This window comes from Anabrus simplex, chromosome 1 (genome assembly GCF_040414725.1).
Source record: "Anabrus simplex isolate iqAnaSimp1 chromosome 1, ASM4041472v1, whole genome shotgun sequence".
In the NCBI taxonomy this organism is placed as follows: domain Eukaryota; kingdom Metazoa; phylum Arthropoda; class Insecta; order Orthoptera; family Tettigoniidae; genus Anabrus; species Anabrus simplex.
This window is the reverse complement of record NC_090265.1, coordinates 350,999,644-351,017,005: the sequence shown is the minus strand read 5'-3', so window position 1 is coordinate 351,017,005 and position 17,362 is coordinate 350,999,644. Positions and strand designations below refer to the sequence as shown.

Genomic DNA, 17,362 nt, shown 5'->3' with positions numbered 1-17,362 from the left:
GTACCCGATGCCCTTAAAAATCGAACTTTCCTATGACTCTATCCTTGTACGATTTCCCGCCATGGCACTTCTCTCGTACTTCAGAAATGTAAACACTTGCCGCGTCACGAAGTATTCTAAGACCCATTAATACATGCAATCACCTCGATTCACAGTTTAAACCTTTCAAATTCTATGGAAAAAACTATTTCCGAAATGTATCCAAGAAGGTGCATTTACAGTATTCAAATAATACACTCGGATATCTCACTGGTAAACATAACCTCACGCAACGAAAGAAAAAAAAAATCGCACAATTCAAAGACGAGGATAAATTATGCCGGTTCCCCTGTGCAAATGCATTATTTTTTGGATTTCTTTTCTGTTTGCATTTTTATTATAGATGCTTTGTACTGGCATGGAAAGTGCCGGACGCTCTTAAAACATCGTGTCTTATCGAAGTTTCCTATGGCGAGGGAATAAAGTATCTCGCTTCCATGTGCATTGCAACGCACTACTATGACCGGGAATGACCCCCATCCCTCACACTGTACGATTTCCAGGCTGGCAATTTCTCCTTTAAAACAATAAGACCGTTTGGGCTCGCATTAAAATAACGCAATGCAGTTTCACCGGCATGTCAATATTGTTCGGTGCCTACGAATTTATTATATTTGCCACGTTTTTTCGTCAACTGTCGGCATAGCCAGTGTTCGCGGATTCTGTTTTCCCGCACACTGCATGTTGCGTGATATTACGGCGTTCCTTAAAAGGTTGAACAAACAAGAATTCCGATTTCATTCAACTTAGCAATCATGAAGCGCACTGTTGGCCCACCGAAGTGAATGTAAGTGCGGAAAGCTATCCCTCCACGTTCCGGAATGCGCGTTCTATTATGACGCGGAGCGGATAAATTTCGAGTTGAAATTACTCTGTAACATACTATTGTTTTAAAATGTAAAGGCAGTTTCGAATTAAAAGTCTGAATTTCGGTAATGGGGCCGACATTGTACTTCGAATTACGAATTATCCGTATTTCGAATTAAACAATTGAAATAACATGCAAAACTGTATCTCATGTTTCCGGGAACGAGAGCTTCTTCGAATTAGGCGGGATTTTGAATTAACCGATTTCGAATTATCGAGGTTCTACTGTAATACAATTTGGTTTACATCCAAAACTTATTCGCCTTATTGGAATTACCCTTAAGAACACTAAATCTAAAGTCAAATTTAGAAATGAACTCTCAAAGCCATTTGACATTAATACTGGACTTCGGCAGGGAGATGGACTCTCACCATTATTGTTTAATTGTGTGTTGGAAAAAATCATGCGGGAATTGAATGAGATCTGTCAACCTAACATCAAGATTGGCAGAAAAATAAGACTCAATTGTTTAGCATTTGCTGATGATCTTGTACTACTTGCTAATGATATGAAAGAAGCTAAATTGCAAATAGAACAACTTGATAACATAGCAAGAAAAGTTGGATTGCAAATTTCATATGAAAAAACAGAAATAATGCCAACCTTCCCTGTTACAGAATCAACCATTACCTTAGCCAATACCAAACAAATTAAAATTGTGAATAAGTTTAAATGTCTTGGTGAAATTATAACTTGGAACTCCAATGAAAAATCATCAATAGAAAGCAGAACATTTAAGTTAAAAAAAGCACAACGAATTACATGGCCAGCGTACAAGAAAAAAATCTCTTTCAATAAATGCTAAACTTCAACATTACTGTTCCATTAAACCTGAAGTGACTTATGCTTGTGAAACACTATTTAAATTGAACATCAAAGCAACAACTGATACACTGCAAAAGGTTGACAGAAGGATACTCAGAACAATCATTAATAAAAAACATCAGGTGGATGGACAATGGAGATTATTGCCTAATGCAGTGGTTTATAGGGAAAGTGAATCTATAATAGATACGATGAGAAAAAGAAGAATTGCCTTTTTCTGTCATCTTTCTAGATTAAATGATGATAGGATAATAAAACAACTATTTAATTACTTTTGGAAAAGTAAAACCAAAAATAATTGGTTTTAAGAAGTTCAGAATGATTTAGAAGAGCTGAATATTACAATGAAGCAAATTGAAAATAGAGAAGGAAAAAGGATTCTCAAGAACAAACGAATAAGATTGTCATTAAAAACTGTACAACACAAACAATATGTCATATCTGATGAAGAAAGGGCAGCCAGGTCAGCCAGAATGAAGAGGTTTTGGGAAAGGAAGAAGATGATGCAAGCTAAATCTTCAGTTAATTCTTTGTTAACATAAATGTATTTGGGTTTGATTTAAGTGCTCCAATGAGGGCATAAACTATGTAAATAAATAATACAATTTTGTGAATAAGGCTGTGTATAAAAATGTATAAAGCTGATGTAATTTATTAGCGACATCATTACTAGATTCCTACCAATGTGGCCGAGGTCTGTTCTTAGCCAGAGCATGCAAGATGTTAAACGTAGATTTCACATTCCTGTGACTTGATTGGTACATAGACTGATAGGTCCTCTGGCTAATGATAATCTGGTTTTAAATTGCTTGGCTTTAAAGGGTAGCTCCATTGTAATTGTATTGATCGGCAGCCCTGAATTTGGTTTCCCGTGGTTTCCCATTTTCACACCAGACAAATGCTGGGGCTGTTCCTTAATTAAGGCCATGGCTGTTCCCTTCCAAATCCTAGCCGTTTCCTATCCCTCTATCGCCAAAAACCTTTGATGTGTTAGTACAATATTAAAACAAGTGGTAAAAAAAAGTGTTTTTTTCTTTCTAGATTGTATCCAGGGAGCAGAAAAAGAAATTAGCTGAGTCAAGTAAGCTGTTGTGCTCTTTGCGCTGTCTTATTGCACAGCTAACAGCAATGGAGGAAAATGATGATGTACTCCCAAGACAATCTGAACTGCAACAGAGCTGGGTAAGACAACATTTATTATATCAGATTACTTACTTCCCTCTTTATTTAATTGAAATGAAATATTCTCACATTTCTTTCCACCAGTCTGCAATTATTTCTATTGTAGAATACCCCAATTAAAATATAAAGTTTCAACCTATTCAATACAAATATTATACCTGATGGATTACTTGATTAACATTTAAAAAATGTAGGTTTTGGCTCATTGAGCCATGAGCCATCGTCAGCATTGGCAAAGACATACAAATGAGTGTACATTATGTGTTGAACATACACTACCTGATCAAAAGTATCCAGACACCTCTATATAATGTGGAATTGAACACTAGATATCATGAGAGGCAGACCTACCAGTATAAAAGGAGGCGGGGAGTATTGTGTTTTCAGTAACAGCAGAATGAGTCAGTCAGGAGAGCTCGGTGACTTTGAATGTGGACTTGTCATTGTATTTCACCTGAGTAGCATATACATCAGGAACATTTCAACCCTTCTAAAGCAGCCCAAGTCGTTGATGATGTGATTGTGAAGTGGAAGTGTGAAGGAACAACCGTAGCTAAACCAAGACCAGGCATACCTCGTTTAATGACAGACAGGGACCATTGAGCATTGTGGAGGGTGACTGTAAAAAATTGCAAGAAATCAGCGGAAGGAATCGCTTGTGAGTTCCAAAGTGCTACCAGCAGTCCAGCCAGCACAATGTCTGGGCATCAGGAATTAAAAAGAATGGAGTACAGTGGTCGAGCTGCTGCTCATCAGCCAAACATTTTTGTAGTCAATGCTAAGTGGCACTTGAGGTGGTGTAAAGAGTGAATGCCACTAGACAGCGGATGACTGGAAACAAGTGATTTGGAGTGGTGAAGCATGCTACATCCTGTGGCAATCTGATGGAGGGGTTTGAGTTTGGCGAATGCCTGAAGAACGTTACCTGGAGTCATGTGTAGTGCCAACAGTGAAGTTCGAAGGAAATGGTGTTATGGTATGGGGGTGGATTTGTGGTTAGGGTGTTGTCCTCTTATTGCGCTTAAGAAAACTCTAAATGTGGAAGAATATGAACACATTTTAAACCATTGCATAATGTGTGTAGTTTAGGACTGGTTCAGAGACGATGATTGCTTGTATTAGCATGACAATACACCTTGTCATAAAGCTGCATCTGTGAGGCAATGGTTTATGGGCAATAATATTTCTGAATTAGACTGGTCTGTCCAGAGTGCCGACCTGAACCCAGTGGAACACCTTTGGGATGAGTTAGAACATTGACTTTGCTTCAGACCCCAGTGTTCAACATCACTACCATATGTGGTTTTGACTCTTGGGGAAGAATGGGCTGCCAATTGTCCACAGACATTCAGACACCTCATTGAAAGTGTCCCCAGCAGAGTTAAAGCTGTCATAAAGGCGAAGGGTGGACCCACCCCATATTAATGTCCAATAATAGGAAACGTGGCACAGGTAAAGTCTAAGTGCAATTTCAAATAGATGTCCATATACTTTTGATCAGCTGGTGTATGTCTATAAAGCCGTAAATAAGATAACATAAAATATGTATTAAAACTTAAGTGCAGTTAAATATGATGTAATGACAGTAAAATGTTGCAAATAAAAATTATTAGCTCCATCGTATGAAATCTTTGTTTTTAAGTATAATCTTGCTGTATTATTGCAGCTGTCTTGTATATAGTCAATACAGAATTAAAAGACAACTAAAAGTTATTCTTCATAACTGTAGAAGATGTCTGGGAATAGGTCCACGTAATTTTGTATAAACAGGCCTCATGGATCGGTGGAGTGTTGTATAATAAAATGTGTGTGTGCCGCTACCTAGCACAGATCATCATAGGCCATGAGACCTATTTATACTAAATTACGTGGTCCTGTTCCCAGACACGTACAGTTATGAAGAATAATTTTTAATCACCTTTCATTTCTATATCTATATATAAAATAAGAGTTTTGTCTGTACATTGCTCAAAATTTAAAAAGGATGGTATTTCTGTATCAGTCATATTCATAATAACAAGGAAATGTATTTTTTAATTTTCCGTAATTTCTGTATGTATGTATGTATGTATGTATGTATGTATGTATGTATGTATGTATGTACACGCATCACGAGAAAACGGCTGAAGTGAATTTAATGAAAATCGGTATGTAAAGTCCGGGAGTAAGTCGCTACAATCTAGGCCATAAATAATATTTTTCACGCTGAGAGAAATGGTAGTTTAGGGGAAGGCTTAAGATTTAATTCTCAAATATTTATGTTATTAGTGGTCTTATCTTAACGAAAACCGGTATGTAAAGTTCTAAAATAAGTTGCTACAATATAAACTGTAAATAATCTTATTCATCCTTAAAGAAATGGTAGTTTAGGGGAAGGCCTAATTTTTTTTATTGGTGGTCGTATCTTAATTAATATAGGTATGCAAAGTCAGCAAATAAGTCGCTACAATCTACGCCATAAATATCTTATTCACGCTGAGAGAAATGGTAGTTTAGGGGAATGCCTAAAACTTAATTCTCAAATATTTGTTATTAGTTGTCCCATCGTAAATAAAATCGGTATGCAAAGTCGGAGAATAAGTCACTGCAATCTAGGCCATAAATAACTTTATTCACGTTGAGCGAAATGGTAGTTTAGGGGAAGGCCCAAAATTTAATGCTTGAATATTTGTGTTATTAGTGGTCTTATTGACAATTACTATATAAATAAAGCTACATAGTATTAAATTTCCGATCATTTATGTCTTATACATTTTGTCCGTACTGGCTATGAAAACGGAGATATTCATGAATATGGATTTTTGTTGCTAAGATCATATCAGCGCCGTCACAAGAAAATGGGTAAACAGACTTTAACGAAAATTGGTGTATAAAGTCGGGGAATAAGGAACTACAGTCTACACTATAATTAATTTTATAAGAGGGCTTTATATTACAGAGTCGAAAGAAAACTGAATGTGAAGGCCTACAATACAGAAAGCTAATAATATTGATCAACAATAACATTACAATGACCATTGTTTTTTGTGATTTGCTTTGTGTCTCTGTTGCCATTCATCTCCGATAGATGGGATTACTGCTGAATACCGAGTTTTTTTAAAATTTGCTCTACGTCGTGCTGACACAGACAGGACTCATGGCGACGATGGGATACGAAAGGGCTAGGAGTCAGAAGGAAGCAGCCCCTGCGTTAATTACGTTACAGCCCCAGCATTTTCCTGGTGTGAAAATGGGAGACCACGGAAAACCATCTTCAGGGCTGTCGATAGTGGAGTTCGAACCCACTACCTCCCGGATCCAAGATCACAGCTATGCACCCCTAACCGCACAGCCAACTCACCCGGTCGTACTGAGTATAACAGCCTGCCTGAAAATTGGCGGGAAGTAGCTGGGGAGTTAGATACATTTCTGATACCATGGATAGTTAACAAACTGGTTCATCATAGCATTCGAGCTATTCAATTCCTACTCTTGGGCACTGATTGGAATGAGCAGCGTGTATATTTAATGGAATAATGGCACAGAAGTGTTCACGGCTGTCTGAGGTCTGGTCATTGCAGCACTGGAACTTTGGACTGTTAGATCGGCATCGTGGTACTGTTCGTTAAACGTGAGAAAATGTGCGGTTTATTAATTTGATCGAGTATTTTATATAACATTGCTTTTAATCACTACATTCCTTCTGACGACTTCAGGTAGGAAAACCACATAGATAGTCTTTCTGAGAATCCCGTAGCGAAGCACGGGTACATCAGCTAGTTGACTATATACAAGACAGCGGCAATGTTATACTTACGAAACAAAGATTTCATTGGATGGTGCCAATAATTTTTATTCACAAGATTTTACTGTCATTACATCATATTTTACTGCACTAGCTTTAATACGTATTTTATGTTAAGTTATCTTATATAAGATTTTATAGAGTTATATTCAATAATGTACCGTACACTCTTTTGTATGTCTTTTTCACTGCTGACAATGGCTCAGTGAGCCAAAACATGTACTTTTTTAGATATGTTAACCAAGTACTTAATAAGATTACATTATATATGTATTGAATAGATTGAAACTTTATATTTTAATTGGTATATTACAGTCAATACAGACCTTGAAATATGAATTTCATTTCTTGAAATCTAGAATACATATCTTAGGAGGACCTACTTGGTCAAAAGCAACCCACAGGCAGCAGCATCAACAGCTGTAATGTGCAAGCACATGTTCTGCTATAGTCACGGTTATCATAAACCAACACCGTGTCCTGGAATTTGTTTGGTGGGGTAGTTAGGATTTTTCAGGGAAGGGACTTACAAAAACTATAGGAACAAATAAAAACCCTATTTTTTACTTTCAGTTAGATTTGACAGGGAAAAAACTTTGAAACATTTTTAGAGTAAGACCTTTTATAACTGAACAGGTTATGGCAAGGTAAATGCGTAGTGACCTAGTGGACGGTGCTTGCTTTAACATGTGTGAACAGCGTGAGACAAAGATTTCTATAATTTGTTTAAAAATGGAGGTAACGATTTGTTTCACTATAATTACTAAAAATGTTTAGAGGTTTGATTGATTTAAATAAAAATCTTCTAGCAGCTCAATAACATCAAAATATTTCTTAATATTTATTAAAATTTATTATTTAAGTTTTAGCAATATGCCATCTGAGTGTCATATTTAGTAGTTTGTTCTTGTGGATATATTATATGTAAATTTCAGTCATTTACATTTATAGAGTATTGAAATGTTGTAAACATTGCATAAAAGGTAATTTGATTCTTATTCTTTTGAATAGACTTACCTGACCGAACTTCTCTAACCACTGGGCTTTGATCTTTAACCAGTATTATCGCATCTTCTCCTGGTGTAACTCCTTTTCTTTCCTCTGAAACAGGGAGTTACCCTTCTTCTTCAAAGGTTTTTCGTGAAAACCACAGACTTTCTCTAGGGTCTGTCTCACTGTCTGTCAGTTTTGTAAGTCTGTCAGCCGCACTTCGTGTATGTCCTCATTCTTCCTCAGCCCTGCAGTACGGACTCTCTTGTTTTGCAAAAAGGTGAACAGATGGTTGGTCACTCTGTTGGAGGATGCTTTCTTGCCACGGGATCATAGAAAGCTACCCTCCTTTTCCTGGCATTGTCGGAGTGCTTGTCTATGAGGGAGTAGAGCTCTCAATTTTGACGTCTCCGGTATTCCCAGTCTTCCAGTACCGGGCCTAGGATTTTTCTAAGAATTCTTCTCTCTCCAATTTCCAGTTTTTCAATTAAGCTTCCTCTGTTTAGTGACAGTCACTCCATGGCAACAGGGCTTCTGGATGGATGACTGTTGTGTAGTGCTTTAGTCTCAGATTTCGTGACAGGTGTTGAGCCAGACAGTAGGTCAGTTCCAGCTGATTAACTCTTGCAGAGAGTTGTTTATATTTTTTATAATATTTTGAATTTTGCAAAATTACTTATAGCGAAAATATCTTTTTGTATAATTAAAGTATAATATAATTTTCATAAAATTTGCTGTAGTTTTCTGATAGAATAAATAACTCACGAGTTCACAATCAAACTATCACCATTAAAAATTAACAAATTAACTGGTAGTCAGAACGATGCAGTAGTGAGACTTGGGATGCCCAAATACTGACCAACTTCACTCCATTATCCATTTTTTAAAATTGCAAATGTCCATTATCCATTTTTTAGAATTGCAAATGATCCTTTAGGTGGGGAAAACAAACAAAAAATATTAAATGAGTACGCTATGAAAAATATGCCCAACATCTGTTGGGTGTTTGCTCAGGTTTCTGTGGCTCTAAATCTACACTTCATCTGTTGGGTTTTCCTCAGGCTAGAAGTTCTCTTTGCGCCTTTATTTTAATGCTTCTGAGTCAGGGAATTCCAGTTTGTTAATTGGCTGACTCAGGTAAGGGGTTTTCATATGCAATTACTGAAAATGAAAATTTGAAATTATGAAATAATCCTTTTTAATTTTGATTTATAAGCATCAATGCATGAAAACTATTTGCTTCAGTTCTAGTACCTGTAAAATTTGAGACTAAAAATTGAATACTCTATTTTGTTTACAAAACAAATTGGTTATTTGAATTCTTTACTATCAGCTATAGAAAATGTCTTTAGAATTCTTATTTCTGGTCATAATAGCAGACTTAGTTTCATAGGGCCCTGAGTTTGATTCCTAGCCAGGTCAGGGATTTTAATTATGTTTGGTTAATTCCTCCAGCTCAGGGCCTGGGTCTTTGTAATCACCTCAACACATGTTCTTATCTCTTTATACATGACTTGTTTTCCAATAGTTCTAATATTAAAACAATGGACTTTGTTTTCTGTTGTTTTTTATTTTTTATTTGAACAATGCTTAAAACAATGCCCAAGCAAAACATTTTAGAATGAATAACTTAGTCTGTAGTGAAAATAACAAAATGATGGTGCAAAATTTATCAAGAACTTAAAAACAAAGAATCCATATATCTCACCAAAATTAAAATTTCCATTTATGTTTTCAGTAAATTTGTTAACTGTATACAGTACCTGGAGAAATATTTAAAGATGGCACAGTTTTTATGTCAAATTCAATTGTTTTATTTTGCAAATGCTTGTTTACATAATACTTTGAATTTATTGGATTTCAACATCCGTATGTGCTGTTAAAATCTGTCAGGTTTGGTTTTCATTTAAGGTGGGTTTTGAATCCCTGAAAATTGTCCTCTTCCCTGGGAATGGCCTTGCCATAAACCATTGTTAAGATTAATTTCAGAATGTGAATAAGCCTATTTTTATACTGTACAGTATATTAGATATATTTTGTTTATCTATTTGTGCATTTGAAACACTGTTAAGGTAAATAATAAAGGTTATTAGAATAAAATAGTAATAGTAGTAATTATAAAATCACTGTAAATAGTTATATAATATGAACACTAGAACCGCAGATGCAGTCATTTTCACTGCTATTGAAATTACCATATTCTATTTTAGTTCTTGATACACACAGTTACTCATCATTACCATTGTGCCTATGTTTCTGTACATTGCTTTGTGTGTTTCAATACTGATTTATCAGTAAAATGATGGCATGTACTCGTTACACTGTCAGCAGAAACATGCCGCTTTGAATATGGAGTGTCCTGGATTTTTATTCAAAATGTCAAATAAAGTCTAATCTAATCTAATCAAATCAAATGTAATCTAATCTAATCTCTTTATTTGCAAATGAGGTTGTACTGGGCGGTACACCTCCGCGCCGCTAATTCAAACATTGCGCCAGTTGAAACTCCTCTACTGGAGGAAGCCTGAACTTTAACAACCATGTTAATTCTACAGTTTCTCAGAAGATGTCTCTACTGTAAATTTTGTAGTGTTCTGAACTATGTCAATTTCGAGTCGTGTTTGTCTGCTCCATAGCAAGAACTTTGAACATTCTCTAACAGATGTCTCTCTGGTGTAAAGGAATGAATTGTCCGGAAGAAATTTAACATTCATAAGTTTTGTTTTTGCTAAATTTTGTTCTGTGGTTTGAGAGTTGGCAATATAATCCTTTCTTCGCCTGTTTTGAATGTAGCCAATCAGGAATTTCTGTAATTAATTTTCCACCAATAAGGTGTTTCTTCTTCGTCTGGTGTATTAGTTTTTGCTGTTATCCAATAAAATTTTGTGGGTGGGTTGTAATCATTCATGAAACGTCTCGAATTTTCCGCGAGGGTATATAAACTGCTGATTTTCTGGTCTCCTGGCCACTTCAGTAACATCTCTCCTAGTGTGATTATGTAGCAGGGGGCGGGAAGCGGCTCTTTCTTCGGGCAGCAGTTCATCCATAAGGTAATGGCCATTTTATAACTTCATTTCTTGCTAGCTCAGCAGTTTAACCCTCGGGGCAGGTTCGAAAACTTTCCTCATGTAACCTATTTTTAAAATGTAAAAGACACTTGGTATAAATTCCGTCTCTTTAACTACAAATCGGGATAGAGAGTGCCTAACCCTCTCGAGCTCCCTCTCATATGGTTTTTGAGGTGACTACGTTTTCATAACTGTTTTTCTTCGCTTCATAATGTAATTAATTTTCCTATCGTGTCACCTCCATAGTATGGGATTAGCCCTTGCATAAACGGCCTAAGAGCCAAATAGGTTTTAAGAAAGGTATATTAGGAGTGCAAGTTACGCCTCCACTCATGTTGGTGTTTTTGGGGCCATGTTATTGTCCTGTTTCTTTAATGAATAGGCCTCAGTAGGTTGGGTAATTTTACCCCTGTTCTTGTGTGCCTGGAGGGCAGCTTGAAGGTGGAGTTTGGTGTGGCCTTTGATGGGCTTGAACTTTGAGAGCGGGTTTGCTCTTTCTTAAAAGTAGATTTTCTGTGTGCCTCGAGGAGGCTTTACTGGGTAATTGGGAGCAAGTGCTCCTGGGCATGATTGAGGTTTTCTGCCCCTTTGTCAAACCTTGTGTATAAGTAAAGTTGGGCTCATTGCTCAGGGATTGTGAATCTGGGGCTCGAAGCCCAAAATCCATTAATAAACTGTAATTGTACTTTCTTAACTTGTTGATATACAACTGAGTTCCTGTTATACTTGTTATTTCTAGACCTTGAAAAGAAAATGTAACCTTTGTTAAATTTTAAATTAACTTTAATTTCGTAAGTTGAGACTTGTTCATCCCAGCACCTTCTTTCACCTCTAACTACCACGGATAACTCCGTAACAGAGGTGTCTACCTTGGTGGCAAATGGTACACTAAAATACATTATTGTCAAGCACTAAATTTTAAATTAACAAGAGAAGAAGAAAATTTTCCTAGAATACAATATTATGCAATTTACATTAACAATTTTTTCTATTAAACACACACCTCATTTATATTGTTTACAAAATTCTACTTATTATATCTCCTGTACTTACAAACATAGTCAACTCATATACAGTATGTGGAATTACTTTAAATAATACTATACAACTGGTATAAGATTAAAATTTACATTGCATTTATTTACTTATTTATTTTTTACCCATATTGGAACCTAAGTAGCATAACAACCTGCTGCGTCTTAACCAGAGCCCCTTTTGCCACCACTTTTCAGAGTTCCTGAAGGGCCTTCACAGCTACCGTAGTGGTTCCAGGGCCCTCAAAGTCCCCACTGTACTTCACCCCTACAGGCAGTCCCCTACTTCAGCTGTTCAAACTCCATAGACCAGGGGATGGAATTAATTTAATCACACATTTTTTATTTACGATAACCTGCACTGGTCGAATGCCCTCTAACATTTCATTTACTTTCTCTGTTGCTGTTTATTCTGTTCTTAAATATCTGTACAGATTTTGGAAAAGGATCAAACACTACCCCTGGTAAACTGTTCCACTCCTTCATGCCCTTCCCGATGAGTGAAAATTTACCCCAATCGCTTCTGCTAAAATTCCTTCTAATTTTATACTTGTGGTCAGTTCTGCTGATATAATTATTTTCCAACTGAAGCCTCTCACAGATTTCTCCCAGTGCTTCTTCTCCTGTATAGGCTCTATATAATCCTATAAGTCTAGATTTCTCCCTTCTCTTACTTAAAGTTTCCCACCCAAGTTCCTCTAACATTTCTGATACACTACTTTTTCTCCTGAAATCCCCTGTTACAAATCTTGCTGCTTTCCTCTGCACACTATCTATTTCTTTTATTAGGTATTCTTGGTGAGGATCCCAAACACTGTTTGCATATTCCAATAATGGACGAACCATACTTAAGTAACTTTTTTCTTTTAATTCTTTGTTGCATCCTTTAAGAAGCCTCATTATGACATGTAACGATCTGTCTGCTTTCCCAACTATGTCATCAACATGACCCTTCCAGTGCAAATTACTTTCAAATCTCACACCTAAGTATTTGCACTTGCCATCTTTTGGGATAACTATCTCATCCAAAGCATATTCAAATTCAGTTTTAAAGCTCCTGTTTGTAAATGTTGTAATAGTTGATTTGCCTCCATTATCCTTCATATTATTTTCTTCAACCCATTGTTGGATACTCTCAAGGTCCCTTTGTAATTCTGAACAATCCTCAATGTTATTTATTTCCCTTCAAACAATTATGTCATCTGCATACAATCTTATTTTTGATGTTATATTGTTCCCTAAATCATTTGCGCATATTAAGAAAAGAAACGGACCGATTATACTACCCTGTGCAATTCCCTTCCAAACTTTCTCTTCCTGTGATATTATTTCCTACTTTGACTTTCTGAACCCTTGAATTTAGAAATGTTCTTATCCAACGTATAACCCTTACGTCCAATCCTATTCCCTACAATTTCTTTAATAATATTCCACGTTCCATTCTATCAAAGGCTTTGGAAAGATCTATGGCTATGCAATCTAACTGGCCTCCTGAATCCAACTGATCTGATATGTCTTGCTGAAATCTCACCAGTTTGCCACCAGGTTATGGCAACCAAACCTTCCCAAAGTCTGCTGCAGTCTACACTGTGAAGCCATCAGCACCTATATACTTACAATCATAATAAATCTTAGGTAGAATAATGTTTTAATTAATTTTCTTGCTATTTTGACCATTAGTGTTATTGATTATACTGATAGCCGAAGATGATTCATAACAGGATCGAAACTGCTACTGTGATTGTAATGTATTTTTAAATTAAATACATATCCTTGATATTGTAATAGTATTGATTAGATGGAGACTTTAAAGCTATAATCGTGAAATATATTCTTATAAGTTGCTTTACATCGCACCAACTCAGATAGGTCGTATGGCAATGATAGAATAGGATAGGATACGATAGGATAGATTAAGATAGGGCTAGGCGTGAGAAAGAAGCAACCATGACCTTAAGTAAGGTACAGCCCAGCATTTGCCTGGTGTGAAAATGGGAAACCACGGAGAAACCATCTTTTGGGCTGCGAACAGTGGGGTTTGAACCTACTATCTCCCGTATGCAAGCTCACAGCTGCGCGACCTTAACCATATGGCCAACTCGCTCGGTACATATATACATAGTAATGTATTACCTGATGCCGCAAGGCTTTTATCGTGGTTGCTGCATCCCCTCTGATACCATGCTTTGTGGGATACAGTTCCTACGGCTGTAATAGAAAAATTGTAAACTAATCAGTACTCAATCTATGCGACGCATCGTTATGATTTAAATACAGTATAAATCGAGGGATTTCACCAACATTGTTATGCTGATTGTTATAATATCAACTTACCTTCGGCCTGTTCAATCTGGTTTTCAGTGTGATCTGAATCGCTGCATTCTGAGTGATCACTTGATTGGCAATAATATTTGCCTGCAGATTCTCCTCTTAGGTCCTCTATATCTGGACCACACTGTACATCAGGCATATCAATAATATTTGTCTGCAGCTTCTCCTATTAGGTTCTCTATATCTGGAGCACACTGTACATCAGACATATCTTCCAGAATGAAATGCAATAGACAATAACTCTTCATCGGTGAGAGGTGGTGGTCTGTGAGACATGTTTTCTGTTCTGTGACAAGATGACGAATGACAACACTACTGGGTACTCAAAGGAAGAAATGCTCATACAGTTTGTAATGTATCTGAGTTCCACTTTTGTGATTTTGAATATTACCGTTGTTGATAGGATAATTAGGATAATATTGTGCAGATGATTATATCTCAATGAGAGCTGCACAAACATGTGTTATAATATGTTTTACTATGATAATTAATACAGGGGTGAAAATTACTGCTCTGGGTGTTGTAAGTATACTCGTTACTAATGCCCTATCCAGTGATGCAAAATTAATTACGTTTATTATAAATGATACTTATTACTAGTCTGGAACAGCCACTGCAGCTCAATATCCTACAATAAAAACTGTAGTCAAAATAGAGTTTGGAAAATGTGTAGTGGTCATTTTAATTGCTCCGGCGGTTCTACTGTTAAGAAAACAATAATGTCTTAGAGCTTAATCTCTTAGTAGTTAATATATGGGATAAGTTTCTCTAAATTTGAGAAGTAAAGTAGGAATATTTTTTTAATGTACTAGTTTGCTTTGTTTCATTGTTATAAAAAAAACATTCTATTGATGATATTTTTGTTAAAACTGTTTAAAAGAAATAATTTTTCTTTCTTCCTATAATTTTCTAGATTTAGTCAAGAATGTTGTTGTAAATTTGCCTCTGAATATTTTTACAGAAATGCTTGAAGGAGCTGCTAGTGACCAGCATTGTCTGCCTGGAACAGTTCCGTATCTTTCTTCAGGCATGTCCTTCAGGCTCAATGAATGATGTGGAAATCCCAGTGCTGGAGCTGAAGGAAGGGTGTTATTTACCTCCTATGATAACAGCCACAAAGAATGATGAAGTTTGGGAATCTTCTGTAAAGAAAGTTAAAAATCTCATATTGGGTATTACAAAACTCCGGACAGTAATAGCCAAATCTGAGACAAACATTCCATTTGAGTATCCAGAACAAGACAGTGACAAGGGTGTTGGTAAGAGATCTGTGACTGAGAGAACAGGATCAGCTTCAGTGGTTGACTCACCTTCCAAGTTGAATACAAACGTACTTATTACACCGTATCAGTATGACCTTATCACTGAAGGTTTTGAACAAATGGAGAAGTATGCCGATGAATTGAAATCTCTTCAGATGATGTTTGAATCATTATCTGATCGCAGTCCTGGTGATGATAATGCTGTTAATCCCATGGTTGTTAGCTTACATTGGCTTGAACATACAATTAGACAAGAGGTTGCCACCTTCAGAGAGAAATGTGCTTTCTTCCCCAAGAGTTCAAAACAGGCACTGAGAGATGAAACTTGCAATTTCTCTGTGTCTAATGAAGAAGAACATGAACAGACCAGTGATTTACTAGTATCTGAGAGTACAGAGATGAATGGTAATGAAACTGACAAGCCAAATATTACTGATGCTGTTCTTCATGATCAAGGGAAAATTGTGGCAGAATTTAGTAGTAAATGTGAAAAGTTGCTCAAAAGTGTTCTAATTGTTATACAAAACATGTATAAAAAGTATACTCTTCTTACTGAGAAGTCCACTGATACTAAAACCAGTGAGACTGAGTCTAAGGGAAATGTTGGTGATAGTCATGAAGAGGGTCAGCCAGATGTAGAGAAGTCTGGCGACAGTGAAGACGAGGATTCTGATAAAATTGAAGATGGCCACATGAAAGAAAGGATTGTGGAAAGTATTTCAACTGATTTGGATATGTTGAATATGAAGGCTATTAATAGTCAGCTACAGAATCTGATTCACAACTTGGTGTCTATTCTAGACATCCACAATACAGCAAAAGAAGGAAATATCTGTAAAAGGTATGTATGATCAGTTTGATCATTCAGTATTTTCCTTTTTGTTGGTCTCTATCCAATTGGATAATTTTAATCAACAGCTTATTTATTACTTTTAACAACAGCAGAAACCATCATAATAATAATAATCATCATCATCATCAGTTTCCCTTTTCGAGCTCCATTTGAGTTGGAACATTAATGACATTCTATCTTCCCTATTCCAATTTCCATTGCTGCTCCATAACTGTGTTCCTCTCTACGTTCCTTCTTATAATGCTGTTCTTGATGGAGTCCTTTGTCTAGGGCTTACGTCTCGTTTACCTTCCTTCAATCTTATGCTCCATCATATGCTTTGCCATCTTTTCTTTTTCCATCCTTTTAACAAGTGTAAACTATCTCTTTATTTCTCTCCATACTATTGGGAAGCTTTGCTACTTGATTTTCTTACCAAGTACAAGCTTTTTGTCAATCTTGTGGTCTTGTCTCTCTTAAAACCATGGTGTGGGTGAGAAATTGAACCATATGTCAACTACTGCAATTTGTCACTGAAATAACCCTCATTCACAATAAAATATGTCTAAATGGTTATCAACCAAAGTCAATATTTACAAATTATTTACTCGCTAGTGTTTTTTAGTGGGTTTTAGTATAAGCTAGATCCTGAACCCTTGATTAGTTACACAATATTACAAATGTTGGCAAACACAGTACTTGTTGGCAATGTGTGGAATTTTATTTCATGAATTCTAATTTTGAAAAGCTTAGTTTTAATATAAATCCTTGTGGTAGAATATGTTTTGTGTTTATTCCTATTCCCATGTTATAGCTTATCTCTGATGTATATGATATATTTTGGACTTGTGCTGTGAGACCAGACTTAAAATGACACATTAGTCTGAAAGGGTTTGCCATCACTGCACAGGTAATAATTATAAATATAGCGCAATGATGCAGCCACTTCCCGTGGGGGCCTCGTGCTTTGAGTGCTTGATTACATGCACTCAGTACACTTTATGAGCATCGTAGTAATGAACTCATTGACCAGCTTAAAATATTCTGGTCTCGTTTCTCTTGGAGCCAAATATTATGGTACCACAATGATGCCATTCATCTCTCACTGTAAATAAAATTGTATTGAATTGACTATCTAACATGTCTT

General features: G+C 36.2%; 1 protein-coding gene across 1 annotated transcript in view; it reads left to right on the top strand.

Annotated features, from left to right (window-relative positions):
• Window positions 1–17,362, top strand: part of LOC136866542 (midasin) — a 191,148-nt gene that overhangs the window by 87,824 nt on the left and 85,962 nt on the right. Inside the window, exons 19-20 of the mRNA XM_068226582.1 lie at window positions 2,774–2,914; window positions 15,083–16,224. Coding sequence (XP_068082683.1) covers window positions 2,774–2,914; window positions 15,083–16,224 — 1,283 coding nt within the window. The remainder of the gene's footprint in view (window positions 1–2,773; window positions 2,915–15,082; window positions 16,225–17,362) is intronic.